Genomic DNA, 15,859 nt, shown 5'->3' with positions numbered 1-15,859 from the left:
CTCCTTGTTCATGGTGGTTATTTGAATGGTTACTTGCCGTATAATCAAAATGGCCATAGTCGATCCTGTAGGCTGTTGTGAATTAGGATTCTACCGTGGTCAATACTGACCGACGGAGGCCATATATAATCAAAATGATAGGACTTTGCGATATTGTAGTCAGAAACAAGTCTCAACAAGTGGAAAATAAGAAGTCTTAATTTTTGGAGAAAAAATTCTTAGCAGGGTTGACCTACTTGCAATATAGATTATGTGGACTGACTTACGTTCATGTCAACAACTAACTGAACGCGTCGAGAGGAGGTACCCAGTGCAAAGAATCAGGGCAATGAAGATTTACCGTGGAGCGATGTGGTTTTAGATATTTCTTTAATAAGGAACATTGAGCAAGCCCCGGCCATGGAGGTTATAGATCTCCTTATAGCCACCCTTGACCCGACTAACACAGACGATAAACAGAGCCTGACTTAAAGATTCATCATTCTAGATCAGGGTTGAACTGCAATTTGCAACTTTAAAAACCGGACTCATTACCCAAATGTTCGACTGTCCAACTCTAGTCTCCACTCGACTCTCATTCCCCAGTGACAATGACTGGAGTTGGTCCACGAACCGTTTGAATAATAGTAAAAGATACTAAATGTTGCTAAAAAAAGACCTACGGCACTGGGAATGAGCCTTGCATTTGCTGAAAGAGTCGGTTCAAAGTAATGAGCGCTGTTCCAGCTAGCTGAGTGGTGATTTCTTTTACGCACGTTTGAAAACCATAAGGTCCCCGCAGTATTGGCCAATTAAGTTTTCCGTTTTAATTCTAAAGTTCTAATTCTTTGTCTTATCAAGGACTTTATACCCTGTCAAACCTAAAGTGTTTCGCCTCAGTGTTAGATCAAGGAGGTTTAGAATGTAAGTTTATTGTCTATCTATTTGTCAGAAAAAATTACGTATACAGTAGTTGTGACATAATCGTCTACCTATGAGTATGAGTTATAAGTCTATAACAATCTGATATTGAATGACACAACGATATGCTTCCTCCCAAGACGTAGCCTCCTTCGGGAGACTTTCTCGGTTACTCTCTAAGGAGAGGGCGTTTTTGGTCTTTCTACGGGCGGTATCTATCGGGGATATGCATAAAGAGAACCTGACCACCGGATAGGTTGAAAAGCGCTCCCCCGTGAAAACTAAAAGCCAACACCACCTAGAAGACCTACTAAGGAGGCTACCAAGACCCTTTATTTATTAATCTATTTCTGTAGAGTATGTGGCTTGGCACTGATTTTCAGGGAGACCCTGCAGTTCGAAATATGAGATTAGCAAGTTTTCCCGCGTGAAGGGCACGTGAGCTTTTTGTTTGAGTCCAAAGTTCAGCCAAAGGGCAGTTGCATCAGACGATCACGGGATCAGGTCCTCACAGATTGCTGGGGCGGCTAGGGTCTGAAAGATATCGCAAAAATAGGAATATGAACTAAATCTCGTGAAAAATAGACAATCCTTAGCATGAATTGTAGAAGTTGAAAGTAAAAGTGTGATGATAAAACTTCAGACCATTATGTAACTTCGAGAACATACCAGACAATAGAGTTCAGACGTCACTCCTTATCAATACTTTCATTGGTCGAGCCCAATCACATGGCCACTGTCTAAATTTACACCGGTAATGACGACATCTTCATCACGCCCGATTGGTCAATGTTGATCACATGACCATAACTATTTGGACGCCTTCCGCCAGCTTACTACGAGGCTGGGGCGACCGAGTGGGAAAGAGAGTTGAGAAAAGCGGGGAAATTTTGACCACTTTTCGGTGGACACTGGGTTCTGTGTGCTGAAGTGTTACTGTGTGTGGCGTCTGTAAGCCTTGCACTGTCTCGAGACTTCTTTAGGAGGCGATCAACAGTGTGTTTGTACCGATTTTAAGGACTTTCGTCTGAGGAACCTAGCGGGGGGACAACACAGCAACAACACTACCATGATGGAAGTCGAGTATCCTCAAAACATGCCTGTCCCCACCAAGGTACGTGATCCTAACGTTGTCATTTACCAGAAGAAGACGAATTGCTGTTGTTGAGTTAGAAGATATGTTTCTTAAGGCGTTGACATAGTGTCATCACAAACCTGTGTTGTTATCTAGCGTACGTAGTGTAGAAAGTGGGAAAACCAAGGGGGCGGAACCACCACCTTTACTGTACTGGTGGTGATCTGAGGCCCGGGACTTGCCTCTTCCATAGCGGGACAAGGATAACACTTTCACTACACAGTTTGTGTGGAAATGTTGGTTTATATGATGAAGAATCTAAGTACATTGTTGAGAATCATGATCGGTGATTGTCTAGTGAGGATTTCCTCAGTTCCCGTCAGGAACTTGTGGTTGTAGTTTTGTCGTCAGCTGCTTTGGGGGATGTCTCCGGGTGGTACGATAAAAATAGCTCGTTTTTTCGCAGTTCCGCACCGTTATTTGGGTCCAGAAATCTCAGTAAGGTACCTGAAGATGTTCTTATCGATATAATCGATGTTTTGAGGTTGACACACGCACGGTTACGCCTGTGTTGTGATGATTTGATTGACAGCTGTCGGTTGGACTTTTGTCCGCTCGGTCATTGCACAACCGGATTTACGTCACGAGCCTCTCAAATTACCATGTGCGCACGCGCAGTGGGTAGTTCTGTCAGCGCGATTTTGCCGACTCATGGTGGGCCTATTGAGGTGCCGAAAGGGGGCGATTTTTCACCAAAACCGCCGCTAAAATCAGCCGTTACGCTCTTCTAGAGGGTCATAGAGACTCCAGGATTCGTGTGGGACGAGGACAGACCGAGAGGAGTCGTTCCAGCGGGTGTATGTCAGTTGTCGTGTGGGCTGCGTTCGGTGCCATGCCTGTCGCGCGGTTTCCGTAACGCGCCCACTGCCCCCCTCCCCACACCTCGCCGGGCCCCAGCCAGCTCAACCCGCCTGTCTCCGGCATTACGTCAGTTTCTACAAACAGACCGGTCCCGACACAACCGTCATCACTTCAAGAACTCGAAGCTTCCACCACGAAAACAAAAACAGCCCTCTTATTTTACCAGGAAAAGCCGCTGCGCAGTTCTTCTAATGCCGGTCGAAGAGGCGAAAATGGAGTAGCACGTTGACCGAATTCGATAAGAGCCCTTTGTTCTGTGTCACTGCGTTTTGTCTTTGTACTCAACGAGGGGGGCTGAGAGAGAAGAAGAAAGGAAAGAGGAAGTAACGAGCTTTCATCCGGGTGACGTCCAACAACCCTCCCGCGATAAAAATGGTCAAGAAACATTTCTACGACGGACTCGTTCAGCTTGCTATCCTGTTCAGTTTGCTGGGGACCGACATAAACTCGTACCTGAACAACCAAGACCTGAACCACCAAGGGGCCAGTCTCCACGAAATCATCCAAGGACAGAACCTTGCTCTGACTCAATCTCCCAGTGCGTTCAACCCCAATCTTTTGACTGGCTACCTGAATTTAAAATCGACGCACCATGATCGGTACGAGAGAGAGCGAGAGATTCTTCAGGAACTGCACAACCTCAAACCGAGCTCCAAGGCTTTCCCGTTGGACATCACGGCCCTTTTGTTAGAAGGAGGGCTGCAGACGGAAGAAGGTACCCATGTAACAGCTGAAGAACCGTCTTCAGAACAAGCAGAACCGAACCTAGGAAACCCTGCAGATGTCGAAGTCGAGGGAGCCACGGGCCCATCCCCTGTTGGGGATCTTACAAAAGAGGTAGATTTGTCACCAAATTATAAAAAATATCGTTAGAAAATAGATATTCTGAAGGAAAATCCTGCAGGAATATTTAGCTGGTGAAATATGTGCTGTCCTTTGTTTAGATTGGAGGGTGTCCTTTGTGTTGCTGGGGCCCATTGTTTGCTTTCCTTCAAGTCACATGGCAGAGGGTTCCCACATGTAAGGGCTCTCTTATGAAATGGTGTACAGGATTCTTTAAGAAATATCAAATTTAGTGTCTTGCGATGCTAGCTATAGGACTTAATACATACTGTTGTGCATTTTATGTAAACAAAGGACTCCTTGTTTTGAATGTAACTCCAATGTAACTTATATCTCGTTTATGGCATGTTCTGGACCATGGCATGGCAAGATTTTGGCTGTTGATCCCGTTTAAAGGTCACAGTGGTTAAAATTAGATAGACCTTGAAATAGTGTGAACATGTTGTCCTTGGTTAGAATTGGGACAGTTCCAGATGATGGATTTCTTGTCTGTTGTTTACCTCATTTTCTGGACTACAGTTATGTAAACCTTCAGTAAAGTGTAATTATTGGTCCTTGAAATATTATGAACACATTTTCCTTGGTTAGAACTGGGACAGTTCCAGATGATAAAGTTCTTCTCTGGTGTGGGCCCGCCATTTTCTGGACTACAGTTATTGTAAGGTGTGATAATTGGTCCAAAAGTGGTGTGTAGGTGTGTGATAAAAATGGTAATAGCCGACAATTTAAGCTTTGATTTTATCTGTCATTTGTGGTTGCAAAGGAGAAAATCTGTCAAGATTTTTTGTAAGATATCCTTTTGCCTGTGTCAAGTTTGCAAAACTGAAAGCAGTACCAGTTGTGGATTCTAATGTAGCATGTGGGAACTAAGGTAGAAGAACAAAGGGGAAGTATTGTTATTACTTCCTCCTGTGTTCTGAAAGGTGTCGTAGAGGGCAGCTGTTCTGAAACCAAAGCCTCATGGGAACTGATTCAATGTCATGTGATGGTTGCCTAGCAACCAACAGGTGTGGCAGCCCCCTAGGGCTTATGTATGTGTTATTGACAGTTCACAAGTGCAACTTCTTTCCTCTCAACTTATGAGACAAAACAAAGAAAAGGGACTTGTTGTAGACAAGCCTGTCTACCGTGCCTCGTGTGTGTAAATAGCCGCGCGAGACAAACAACAAAATGGCTTTTATGTTGTTGCGTGACCGCAAGGCAACGCCCATGGAACTAGGCCAAGTTGTCGCTGATCCCCACATGGTGATATACAGCAGCTGTTGATAGGAAAAGGGGTGTGGGTTTATGCAATCGGACAATTATGCGAGGAACAAATCCATTATTCTGTCATGTGGAAAACCAGCCTCTACTACACCTTGCTCACAAATGGTATACTGTAGAGCTAGTGCTAGTGTTTACTCTTAATGAAATCTACTTAAATCTGGATTTGCTGAAGAAGCGAGAACATTTCCCCTTTTACAGTACAAGAACATAGCTATAGGTATGTTCTTGTACTGTAAAAGGGGAAATGTTCTCGATGATTATATATCACATTTTTCACTGTGAGTGTGACCTCTTCACCTCTTACAGAAAAATTCTGCATGGTAGTTTCAACTGCTAACTTGAAACGACTGCAGACACTTTTTGGCTTGAATCCCTGTGAACATTTTCCCTGTTACAGTATTTAAGACAGCAACATTCCAGTGATATTGCAAAAAGCAGCATAATCCGTTTGCATAGCTTTACTGGACGATCATCACTAGGCTTTTGGTATGAATGTACTCCCAAAATTGGCTGTTTTTTCCCCGTTTTTTCATCATCTAGTCTATGACATTGAATTTACATCTTTCCTCTCTGTTTTCTCAGGACATGGACCTCATCAAGGTCCTGTGGCAGCAGGACATTGACCTGGGAGCAGGACTGGAGGTGTTTGATGCAGGGCTGCGCCAACAGGAGCTGGAGAAACAGCGAGCCTTGGAGAAGGAGAAGGAAGAATGCAGCAAGGCTCAGGAGTGGCAGGAAGGTGTGGACTACTTCGTGGACTCAGAAACAGGAGAACACATCCCCCTTCCTCCCAGACAGCCTGAGACGGCTCCTCAACAGGTTAGACCAACTTCTTTGTCTTCTTCACTAGCACTGTGTTGTCTGCACGGTATAGTGGTCTTTTCACTTTGCCTCTCACCATATCTAGTTCAGATTCCGTGGAGCCAGGGGCCCGGGTTCGTGCTTGGGCCTGGACAAGACTGGAAAAGAGTCACATCGTCCTATCAGAGGGGGACGTAAAGCACGCGGCCCTGTGTATGAGGGAGCTTTAGGGCGTCAAACGTAAAATAGCCCAACACACTTCTCGAGAAGAGGGGATGATCCGGTGTGCTTGGCCAAAAATTTGTGAGCCATAGTGAAGCCGCATTTCACTACTAGCTTACGACAAACCGTCATGCTTCGTCCTCAGTCTGAGGTACCTTACTAGCACTACTAGTCTAGTGACGGACAATTTCCGCTTTTTACCTCCATGGACAGAGGTTCTGTTTTAGGTGTGTCTGTTTATCTGTTTATGTGTCTGTAGTCATTTGAATGCAGTACAGTGGTTGGTTTCCACATGCTAGGCACGGCAGGCACACGGACAGGAAGTGACAAGTTTGAAAGTTCCCACAATAGGTTATCTCATTTCCCGGGTAGGCCGCGCACCTTAATGTCTCTCTTGACGCACTCCATCCAAGATTTTTTTTAAATCAATTTGTAAGGGCCTGATGTTGCCATCGATTTACGAAGAAAGGCGGCTCAATTGTAAGGCGGCTCAATTGTTACTGTAGCAGCATTTCTTCACCCTAGGTCAGAAACATCAATGCTCGAGACAAGTATTGACATCACTGACCCATTAGGAGAAGCAGGAGTTACGAAGGCTGCTCGGGAAATTCCCTACCCCATTTTTTTTGTTTTATACATGCTGGATACCACTACAACATGTTTACCAATGGTTTTGTTTTTCCAGCCTTCCACTGAGCCTATCATGACCATGGATCAGTGTATGCAGTACCTCCAGAACATGCTTCCTGTACCTGTACCTGTACCAGAGTCAGAACAACAACCACAGGTTCCAAGTCCTCCAGCTACGGTAAGTGTTTTTCCTCCAAGTTTAATTCTGCTTAATTTGTTGAAGGCTTTTAGCTAGTACTTGAAGACAAAATTGAAGGGAGTCCAAAAATTGAGGGGGACCGGGCATCCCCAAGGGAGTAGGAGGGCAAAAAGATTCGCAGTAATTTTATGATCGCTGCGAAGAGCTAACCGCAAAAACCTTGAACATAAAACCACCACAAACATTTTTACATTTACAGTAGCTTCGTAGAATGATTACTGTTTTATTGTGGAATCTACAAATCTGTATATGTTTAGAATTTGTTGTTTGATTATCACTGAGCGCCTTGTGTCCTGTGTTTACAGGTTCCAGATTTGGACCAAACGCTGCAGGACTTAGCCAGTATTGAGGAACTGGGGTTGGGCCTGCCACAACAATACAGCTACAGCCACAACACACAAGGTATGGGGACTTATATCTATTCTCCCCTTTCGGGGATCTCTCCAGAAATATAGAGCAGTATGGGGGGAGAGTGGTGCATGTTGTGACATGTTGTAAGGGATTACATTCATCATTTCGGATGGTGACGTAGAGCAGACAGCCTCATGTATGAGGTAACTTCAGGCATAAGCCTCAAGCGTCAAATCTCTGCACGTAAAAGAACCCAACATTCTTATCAAGAAGAGTAGGGGTGATCCGGTGGGTTCGGCAAAAAAAGTGAGCCGTAGCAAAGCCGCATTGCACTACCACTAGCTTACTTGAAAAAGCTTTACCTTTAGAATGAGCACTGAATTCAGACTTTTATGTATTGTTCTCCAGACACTAGACACAATAGATAACAACCCTACGGCCTCAGATTGAAAAAGGCTATGGGACTACAATTCCTTTTTGTTTTACCTATAACAAGTGCTAAATTTAATGCTTCATGCACCATTCTCCAGACACAGTAAGCCAGCCCAGCCCAGTGTCCAACATCAACACCAACGTCAGCCTGGTGAACGCCATCAACGCCTCGCTGGACGACGGCCTGCTTCCCCCGGCCGACCTGCCCAGCGACGCACAGAACCTCACACAGGTAGGACAAACAACAGCAGTGTTCTCGCCAGGCCTTTTCAGCATAGGGGCCCCCTATGGTGTGATTTGGATCCCCTATGCTGCGATCCCCTATGCTGCGATCTGTACCTCTATGCTGGTTGCAGTGTTTCTTTCTGGGGAGAACCTTGTGACCCTTCCTAAATCTTATAAAAAGTTTATATTTGGCTTTAGAATGAGGCTGTGACAGAGTTTTGCGGCAGCGTTATAGTCACTTAATGCTACAATATTGGACAAAAACATGAAACCACCGCGAACATTTCTGCATTTACAGTATTCTAGGTACATGTGCATAAATGTACACTGTTTTAATTTTGTTTTGTTGTCTTTGTTGATTCCCCAGATGCCCCTCATGGACAACTTCGACCTGAACATGACGCAGCTTCTCCTGAACACCGATCCTTCGGAGTTCGACCAGCTGTTGTCCGGCGGAATGCTCGACGACACAAGCCTGATGGACGTCGACTTTAACAACATAAGCGAAGCCGGGAGCGACTCCGGGCTGTCGCTTCACGACAACGAGACGTCGTCTCTCTCCGAGCACGAGTCGAGCTCCGGGTATGACATGAGCTCCAACTGCGACGGTAGCAGCGAGTGCGACGTGATGGACACTTTGGGTGCTACGGGAGTATCCCGCACAGAGGTAACGTAATTCTTGTTTCTTTCTCTAACTTTATGTTCACTGTTTTCACGACCACCTCTGTACCATAAACTTATCATCACCATGGAAACAACCTGTTACTATTATTTATAATTCCTTCACACATCTATTCTGTAAATCAGTTGCTGCCACTGTGAAGTTAAAGTTCAGTGAAAATGTCCATTTTCCTTACACCATGAAATTCTGCTACCATGAAGATAACGTGAATTACAGTATCCGAACTCTTGCATATCGTACATGACCCATATTCTCAACCAGTATGGGCAGTGACCTGTTCTGTAAATATACCTAATATGATACCCCGATTTTAACTATTGTATGTCTTACTTATTTTGATTGTCAGATTTAAGGTCATACATACAATATCTGACAATATTGCACGGTCTATCCTTAATATTTCTTATGATTGTACATTGGTTTTGATTCGGTGGCAACACTAATTTTTAACAAAGTTATTTTTTATCTTGAATAAAAAAAGGTCCCAGATGTCCACTTCGAAGAGAGTGACGTCTATCCTAAATATTTCTTATGATTGTACATTGGTTTTGATTCGGTGGCAACACTCTGATTTTTAACAAAGTTATTTTGTATCTTGAATACAAAAAAGGTCCCGGATGTCCAGTTCGAAGAAAGTGACGTAGAAGAGGGTGCGGTCGGTTACCAGCCTGTCTTCAAGTCCTGCGGGATGGAAGCCATCAGTAACCATAGCTACTCGGGGAACACGCCCACCGACCAGCCGTCCTTCCAAGCCTCCAAGGAGCACGTGAACCACAACCACACCTACCCTCTGCCTCCCGGGTCCGAGAAGCAGACCATGCGCCGTGGGGGGTCATCCAGACGCAACGGTACCCCGCCGCGGGGATCAGACACCGATGGCAAGGCTGGGAGAAGGAGGTTTGTTTGTGTTGTTGAGATCGCCATTAGTATCACATAAAGAAATGCTACTCTACCTGGAGTTTACTTACATAATGAATTACATGAAATATAAATGACAAACACGTATACAATTGGTAAACAGAAAATTATACATGATGCAATATAGGTGATGATGAATGTTTGTTTTTTCAAAATCATTCTTTATTATTTTTACACACAAAAAATATACAGAGGACATGCATGGCACGGAAAACAAAGTAGTTAACACACACGGGCACCACGAAAACTGGATTTTCTGTGCTAGGGTTTCTTCCCTAGGACTTCTGTGCAGGGGTGTATATCATGTATAACACTTGCATCATTTGCCCTTGTTTAGGTCCAAAGACGAGCGCCGGGCCAAGCAGCTGAAGGTTCCGTTCTCCATCGACAGGATCATCTTCACTCCCGTCGATGACTTCAACGACATGCTGACTCAGCACTCGCTGAATGAAGCACAGCTACAACTCATCCGAGACATTCGCCGCCGCGGCAAAAATAAGGTAAACATCATCGATTCAGTTTGTCCCTGCTTGTAATTTTACTGTATGGCACTGTTTCTACAAGTTTGTTGTCGGTGTTTGGTGTAATATTCTGCAAAGCTGCCTTAAAGTGGGGCTTAACTTAGAATTGAAAAGCCTAATATACTATGCTAGATACACCCCCAAAGTCAGGTTCTCACTAAATAGTTAAGGGCTCTCCCACCATTTGCATTATGATTGAATTAGGTGACGTCAGTCTTCTACATGAAAGAGCCCTGAACTATAAGTATAACTGACCTATGTAAAACAAGTGAGAACTTGACTTTGGGATGTATTAAGCATTGTGTAGTAGGCCCAATTCTAAGTTAAGCCCCATACCTGTAATGTTATGATGAGTTTTATGTTGATTGTTGTGATTAATGTGCAAAACATGTTCCTGCTTGTACAGATTGCAGCTCAGAACTGCAGAAAAAGGAAGATCGACACCATCTATACCCTCGACGACGACGTCAAACAGCTGATGGAGGACAAGGAGAGACTGATCAAGGAACGAGGCATGATCGACAAGAACCTGCGATCCATGCGCGACAAGTTCGACAAGCTCTACCAGGAGGTTCGTTTGTTAATCTTTTAAGTAACATTTTTTAATCAACATTTTTTAACTTGCGTTTTTTAAATGAACGTGTTTTTGTTCGATTAGACCTAACATGTTTGTTAACATTTTTGAATTAACATTTTTGAATTAACGTTTTCTAATTAGCATTTTTCCAATTAGTTTGAATTTTTGTTAATATTTTTTAGATTAACATTTTCACACCTTCGTCGCTTTTATCACATGAATGCCTTATGTTTCACTATATGTTTGTGAATCTTCATTAATTATTGTCAACTTGCAATTAGCCTACGGGCAAGCATTTTCAATAAACTTACTATTATCATTACTATCAGGTGTTCCGGTCCCTGCGTGACGACAATGGGCAGCCCTACTCTCCCGACGAGTTCTCCCTCCAGCAGACTAGCGACGGGAACGTGTTCCTGGTTCCAACCAACTCTACCGTTGCCCCCACTGCAACACGCACAAACCCAAAGGGGAAGAAAAGAAAAGGATCCAAGAGCAGCAAGTAGATGTTTGTGTTAGTGTAACCAAAGGTCAATACTGACCGACGGAGGCCATATAGGAATCAAAGGTACAGCAGGCTCCTTGCACTTTAAGTCAAGTCAGAGTGTCTTGTAAAGAGCTTTAAGAACTTTGTGGCAAAGAAGTGAACGCTAAGAAAAGGGTCAAAGAAGCAGCAAGTAGTTGTATGTGTTAGTGTAACCAAAGGCTTAAGCTCAAGTTGAAGGTGTCTTGTGAAGAGTTTGAAGAACTACCTTGTGGCAAAGAAGTGAATGCTTAGATTTTCTGAAGGCAGGATATTCTGTGAATGAATCTGTGTCATCTGGATAGTAACTTTAGCACATTGAAGTAGCTGTTTGGCACCCCATTCTCTATTGTTTACAGGGTTAGGCAACAGGGAGAATGTTACGTACATGTGTTTTCTGTCCCCCTTTTCAATGTAATTTCAAATACAGCAGTTCAGTTCTAGCCGTGTGCAATACTTAGATATGGTGAAGTAGGAAAAAGTGTCTTACTTCCAAATCTACAATTTCTTTTTTCTTTCTTTTGAAGAAAGTACAACTGCTGGTCTTCAAAACAAATTTGGAGAAATAGATGTCTTTGCTGTTCAAAATAATGCTTTAGTTTGAATGAATGTTCTTATGATGAGTGGCATAAAAATTATGTGAAGAAAAACTGCATAGAAAGCCAAAAGTAATGAAAACCTGCTGTGTTACTAGTGTTAAAGAAAAAAGGTATCTGGCATATCTTCAACTTGCATTTCAGTGCTCCCTCCTACGATGCTGTAAATACTTATTGTATAAAATTTTTCTATGCGGTTAACAAACTTAACGTAGTTTGTTGTGACGATAGAGGAGCTTGCAAGAAATACGCTAGTGAGGAAGAACATGCTTACCAAACTTGTAAATATCCAAATGAAAAAAGAGTCCTAAGGACATATAGTAGCTTTATACTTCATCGTTTGTACATAGATATGTTGCTCCAAAATGCATTCAGAAAAAAAAAGAAAATATATTTGTTTTTGTTAGCCATGATAGTTTATAGTTTTCCTTTTTGTGAGCCACAACGCAGATTGCATCTGGAGAAAAGCAACCGTGTATATAAAAGCAAGGGTTGGATGAATAAAAATATGTTTATTACTAATGAAAGTGTATTTAGTGTTTACTTCTACATTGGTTTATATCTATAAGACATATTCAATTACTACAGTATCTATACTGACTTAGGTGCTTGTCGAACATATTAAAAATTACCAGTCCGAAAGAGGTATTGATCACAAAGTTTATTAGATCAACCGATAACAACGGCCACACATGCTAGTTACAACAGCCACATCTGTACACAGTTGCATTTGTGTGTAAAAGAAGATACAGTATTTTTCACAAAGCACACCATTAAGCTCTTTCCTATTGCCTAGATAATTTTCAAACACTACACAGTGTCTGCCCAATCCCTGCAACTAGGCAAATACATGACTTCGAAATCCCAGGTCTTTAGGTGGATTCAGAGTGCAATAGCAAAGCAATGATATCAATATATATCAATTATAATAACTTGGGGGACTCGACGCAAAGACTCTGGCATTGGAAGAAGTCGAGAGGGATTTAGTTACAAGCATATTCATCAATCAGTGACTTATAAAAGTTAACGAGATACGCACCTCCAAATTTTCGATGTCTACTGTACATGTTGATCTTCATAAGTCTCTTTATAGTCTCGTGTTCTCGCGAGACTAAGTCATTCCGTGATCAAGATGTACAGGTGACATCGAGAATCTGGAGGTGCGTATCTCGTTACCTTTTACAAGTCACTGATTGATGAATATGCTTGTAACTAAATCCCTCTCGACTTCTTCCAAGGCCAGCTAAGACAGTAAGAGATGCAGCTCTGTATACAATACATCGTGAAGCCAACATACCGGCCTACATTTTGTATCATCGACCAACACAATCCGTCATGTTAAGTTAACGTAACGCACTGTAATAGATCAAGTGTCACAACTTCACCCAGGAAGAATAAAGAATAATCCCACTCTTTGTCTTAAAACCCACCGACTCTGGCTTTCACCTAAAAGTCCAACTACTAGATCGTAGATGCAGACACAGTTCTGTGCATCGTAAAGCAAACATTACCAAATCACTCAAGACAATCAACTTATCAAACTATTATTTTCTATTCAATGGACAAAAAAGTAAATAAGACACAAGTACATCTGTACATGTGTACTTGCTAAAAAGGTGTCTCACGCCTATCACGGTATTTTGAGAGATTTACTTACCACCTTTCTGGGTAGTGGAATACACTACAGTCGCGTACCTTTCTGTTTACAACTCGTGTAATATCTCTGGCTGCTGTATTACATAAAAAAACTCAAACACACACTTACAAAGCCAGACAGTAAAGGCAAATGTGCGGACAATGCCCGCTGAATCAGATACGGATTCACTTTGTGCAGACCACGCAGGTCAGCTCGTAGCCGCTCATGTAGGGCACACAGGGAAGAGAGCCACACTGCGCCTCCACCAGGTACAGCCGGGCTCCAGTTTGGCTACCAGACGATCCTGGCACGAGGTTGGGCGCTCCGTCCACACAGATGAAGTTCTTGTTGTTCTGGTGGCTGTAATGAGCCGACATCAGGTACCCGCTGTACTCCTTACTCCACCCCTGGGGACAGGACAGGCGGGCGGGGATCATGACGTGTGCAGACCGGCCGGCCACGTGACACACCGAGCAGGGGACGTCGTAGTCTTGAGGACTGGTAATGGACTCCATGTTGTCAGTGGAGAAGTATCCAGCGCCAACCTCGAACTCTGCCCCGTACATGTAGCTCCCGTGCTGATTACCAGCCACTGGGTTGTTCCACTTCACATCTTCCAGAGGCAGGCACTGGTAGTCACTCCCTCCTCCGTGGTTAGCGTAATGTCCACTTCCCACAACCCCTAAGAAAATGAGCCAAAAATAGCACGTTAAAAGTTGTACTAGCATTTAACTACTTGAAATTCAAAATGTTGTTACTGTGGGTCCGTTTATCAAGGGTATCTACAGTACAATGTTAGGAAATCTGAGGATGAATTCACATAAACATAAATAGAACATCTGCAAGTGACTTGCAAGTTCATAACATAGCTTCTTAACTTACCAGCATAGATTGTCTCTGCGTTTTCCCCACATTGCTCCCTCCCCCACCGCACGTACACGTCCCCGAAGGACGGCGTCAGGTCGGCCTCTCTCCGCTCCCTGTGCGCCCCGCCCGCAGCAGTGTCGTTCCGTCGGGTCTCTGTAGGGCGGGAGGTCTGTTGGATGGAGAACACAACAGGATGTTATTTTACCGGCAATCAGACTGTGATCTATAAGATACCGCGTGTGTGTGTGTGTGTGTGTGTGTGTGTGTGTGTGTGTGTGTGTGTGTGCGTTCAGTGTGTGTGTGCCGTTTGTTTGTGTGTGTGTGCGTGTGTATTTTCCTGCTATTTTCGACACTTGTTCTTTCGTTCGGTCCTTTCAAGTCACGTGACTATGACGTTTCATTGTCCGCCATGTTGGATGACTAAATCTGAAACGTGCCAGGAAGTTGTGTACATTACACAACTACAACTTCATTGACATTGATGTGACTCCAAGTTTCAGCATGCCTGGTCGTTGTGACGTCACTTTGTTTATTTACATTTCCTTTGTTACAACGGTGAACATATAAGCATATTAGCAAATAAGGGCTCCAGCATGTGAAAAGGAGCAGTGTACAACGTACTCATGTCACATTTCATTGTTTGTGTTCGTGGAAAGTGTATTATAAATCACAAGAACATCGCTTTCTCACACATTGTTGACGAGGTGTATTGTAAACTTCACAGTGGGGTTATGGGACCCACACGGTGTTTAGAAACCTGGTCAAAAGTGGTGTTGATGCTAATTGTTGTGAATACAAGAAACATGTTACACGAGAAAGGTTGGACCTTTATACTCGCTGAACAATTAACGGGATAAACTTACGGAAATACCTGGAAAGCTGTTGCGCACTTGTGGTAAACAAAGTTTAAATCTTCAAACCAATGACATTTTTGCTTCGGTTAAACTAACTAAACGACTGTTTTTTTTCCTTGTTAGGTTGAAAATATTAAGTTTGAGCCTTACCACGAGGTTCCTGAGCTCGGTCACCTCCTGCTGCAGCTCTGACATGGTGACGTAGACCAGCGGCATGAGGACGGCGCACACCAGCACCCCGCCCAGACAGCCTCCCGCCAGGAGCACCAGTCCCGTCCGCCGCCCGCCCTGCCTCTTGTACGGCCGGGTCAGGCCCAGACCAGCCAGGGAAGGGCCGAAACCTGGATGGATAGAAAGAAAGAGACGAAAGTTAAAGGAAAACGCTGTGAATTTGCTATTTTTCGTCAAAGTGTAATCAGTATCAGAAAAAAAGTTTAAAAAGTTCGAAAACAAGTTGCTATCTTATAGTTAATAATCTGAATAATCATAATAGAACGGGTTAGAAGATTTGACATGAGATATTTTCTGTGATAACCCACCTTGGTCCATGACAAGTTTCTCCGAAGACATTTTCACGACACCGACAGCACAAACTTTTGCTCGAAGGAGGAAATAAAGAGATGTCGCAATCCAACAGGTGGTCAAGTTCTACTGACCGTCAAGACCATGGTGTCAATCAACAAGGGGTGATGCAACACAGGCTTCTGGGAAGGTTGAGGCTTAACGCACCAAAATGGCGGCGGTCGGATTTTGGAGCAATGACGTGATGCAGAACCCCGGGGACTGTGCGTTTATTCAGCAGTGTGCCGATTAATGGAAG

The 15,859-nt window shown here is 43.7% G+C and overlaps 2 protein-coding genes across 3 annotated transcripts; one reads left to right on the top strand and one right to left on the bottom strand.

The window, feature by feature from the left end:
* Nucleotides 1-1,713: 1,713 nt before the first annotated feature.
* LOC136445571 (endoplasmic reticulum membrane sensor NFE2L1-like) lies at nt 1,714-12,209 on the top strand. 2 transcript variants are annotated; one of them, XM_066443648.1, is made up of 10 exons: nt 1,714-2,014; nt 5,588-5,824; nt 6,714-6,836; nt 7,163-7,259; nt 7,739-7,872; nt 8,233-8,532; nt 9,158-9,444; nt 9,803-9,965; nt 10,393-10,557; nt 10,893-12,209. In XM_066443648.1, exons 1-10 carry the CDS (start codon nt 1,970-1,972, stop codon nt 11,067-11,069), a joined length of 1,728 nt encoding a protein of 575 aa, XP_066299745.1. In that variant the 5' UTR covers nt 1,714-1,969; the 3' UTR covers nt 11,070-12,209. The 2 variants fall into 2 exon arrangements, with proteins under 2 accessions (XP_066299745.1, XP_066299744.1); XM_066443647.1 differs by lacking the exon at nt 1,714-2,014 and adding an exon at nt 2,652-3,733.
* Nucleotides 12,210-12,328: 119 nt separating this feature from the next.
* On the bottom strand, nt 12,329-15,698 carry LOC136445589 (uncharacterized). The gene is made up of 4 exons (XM_066443679.1): nt 15,579-15,698; nt 15,190-15,380; nt 14,201-14,354; nt 12,329-14,000 (listed from the first exon to the last, which is right to left on the bottom strand). Exons 1-4 carry the CDS (start codon nt 15,607-15,609, stop codon nt 13,504-13,506), a joined length of 873 nt encoding a protein of 290 aa, XP_066299776.1. The 5' UTR covers nt 15,610-15,698; the 3' UTR covers nt 12,329-13,503.
* Between the last annotated feature and the right edge of the window lie 161 nt (nt 15,699-15,859).

This window comes from Branchiostoma lanceolatum, chromosome 12 (assembly GCF_035083965.1).
Source record: "Branchiostoma lanceolatum isolate klBraLanc5 chromosome 12, klBraLanc5.hap2, whole genome shotgun sequence".
Lineage (NCBI taxonomy): Eukaryota > Metazoa > Chordata > Leptocardii > Amphioxiformes > Branchiostomatidae > Branchiostoma > Branchiostoma lanceolatum.
This window is presented reverse-complemented; position numbering and strand designations above follow the sequence as displayed.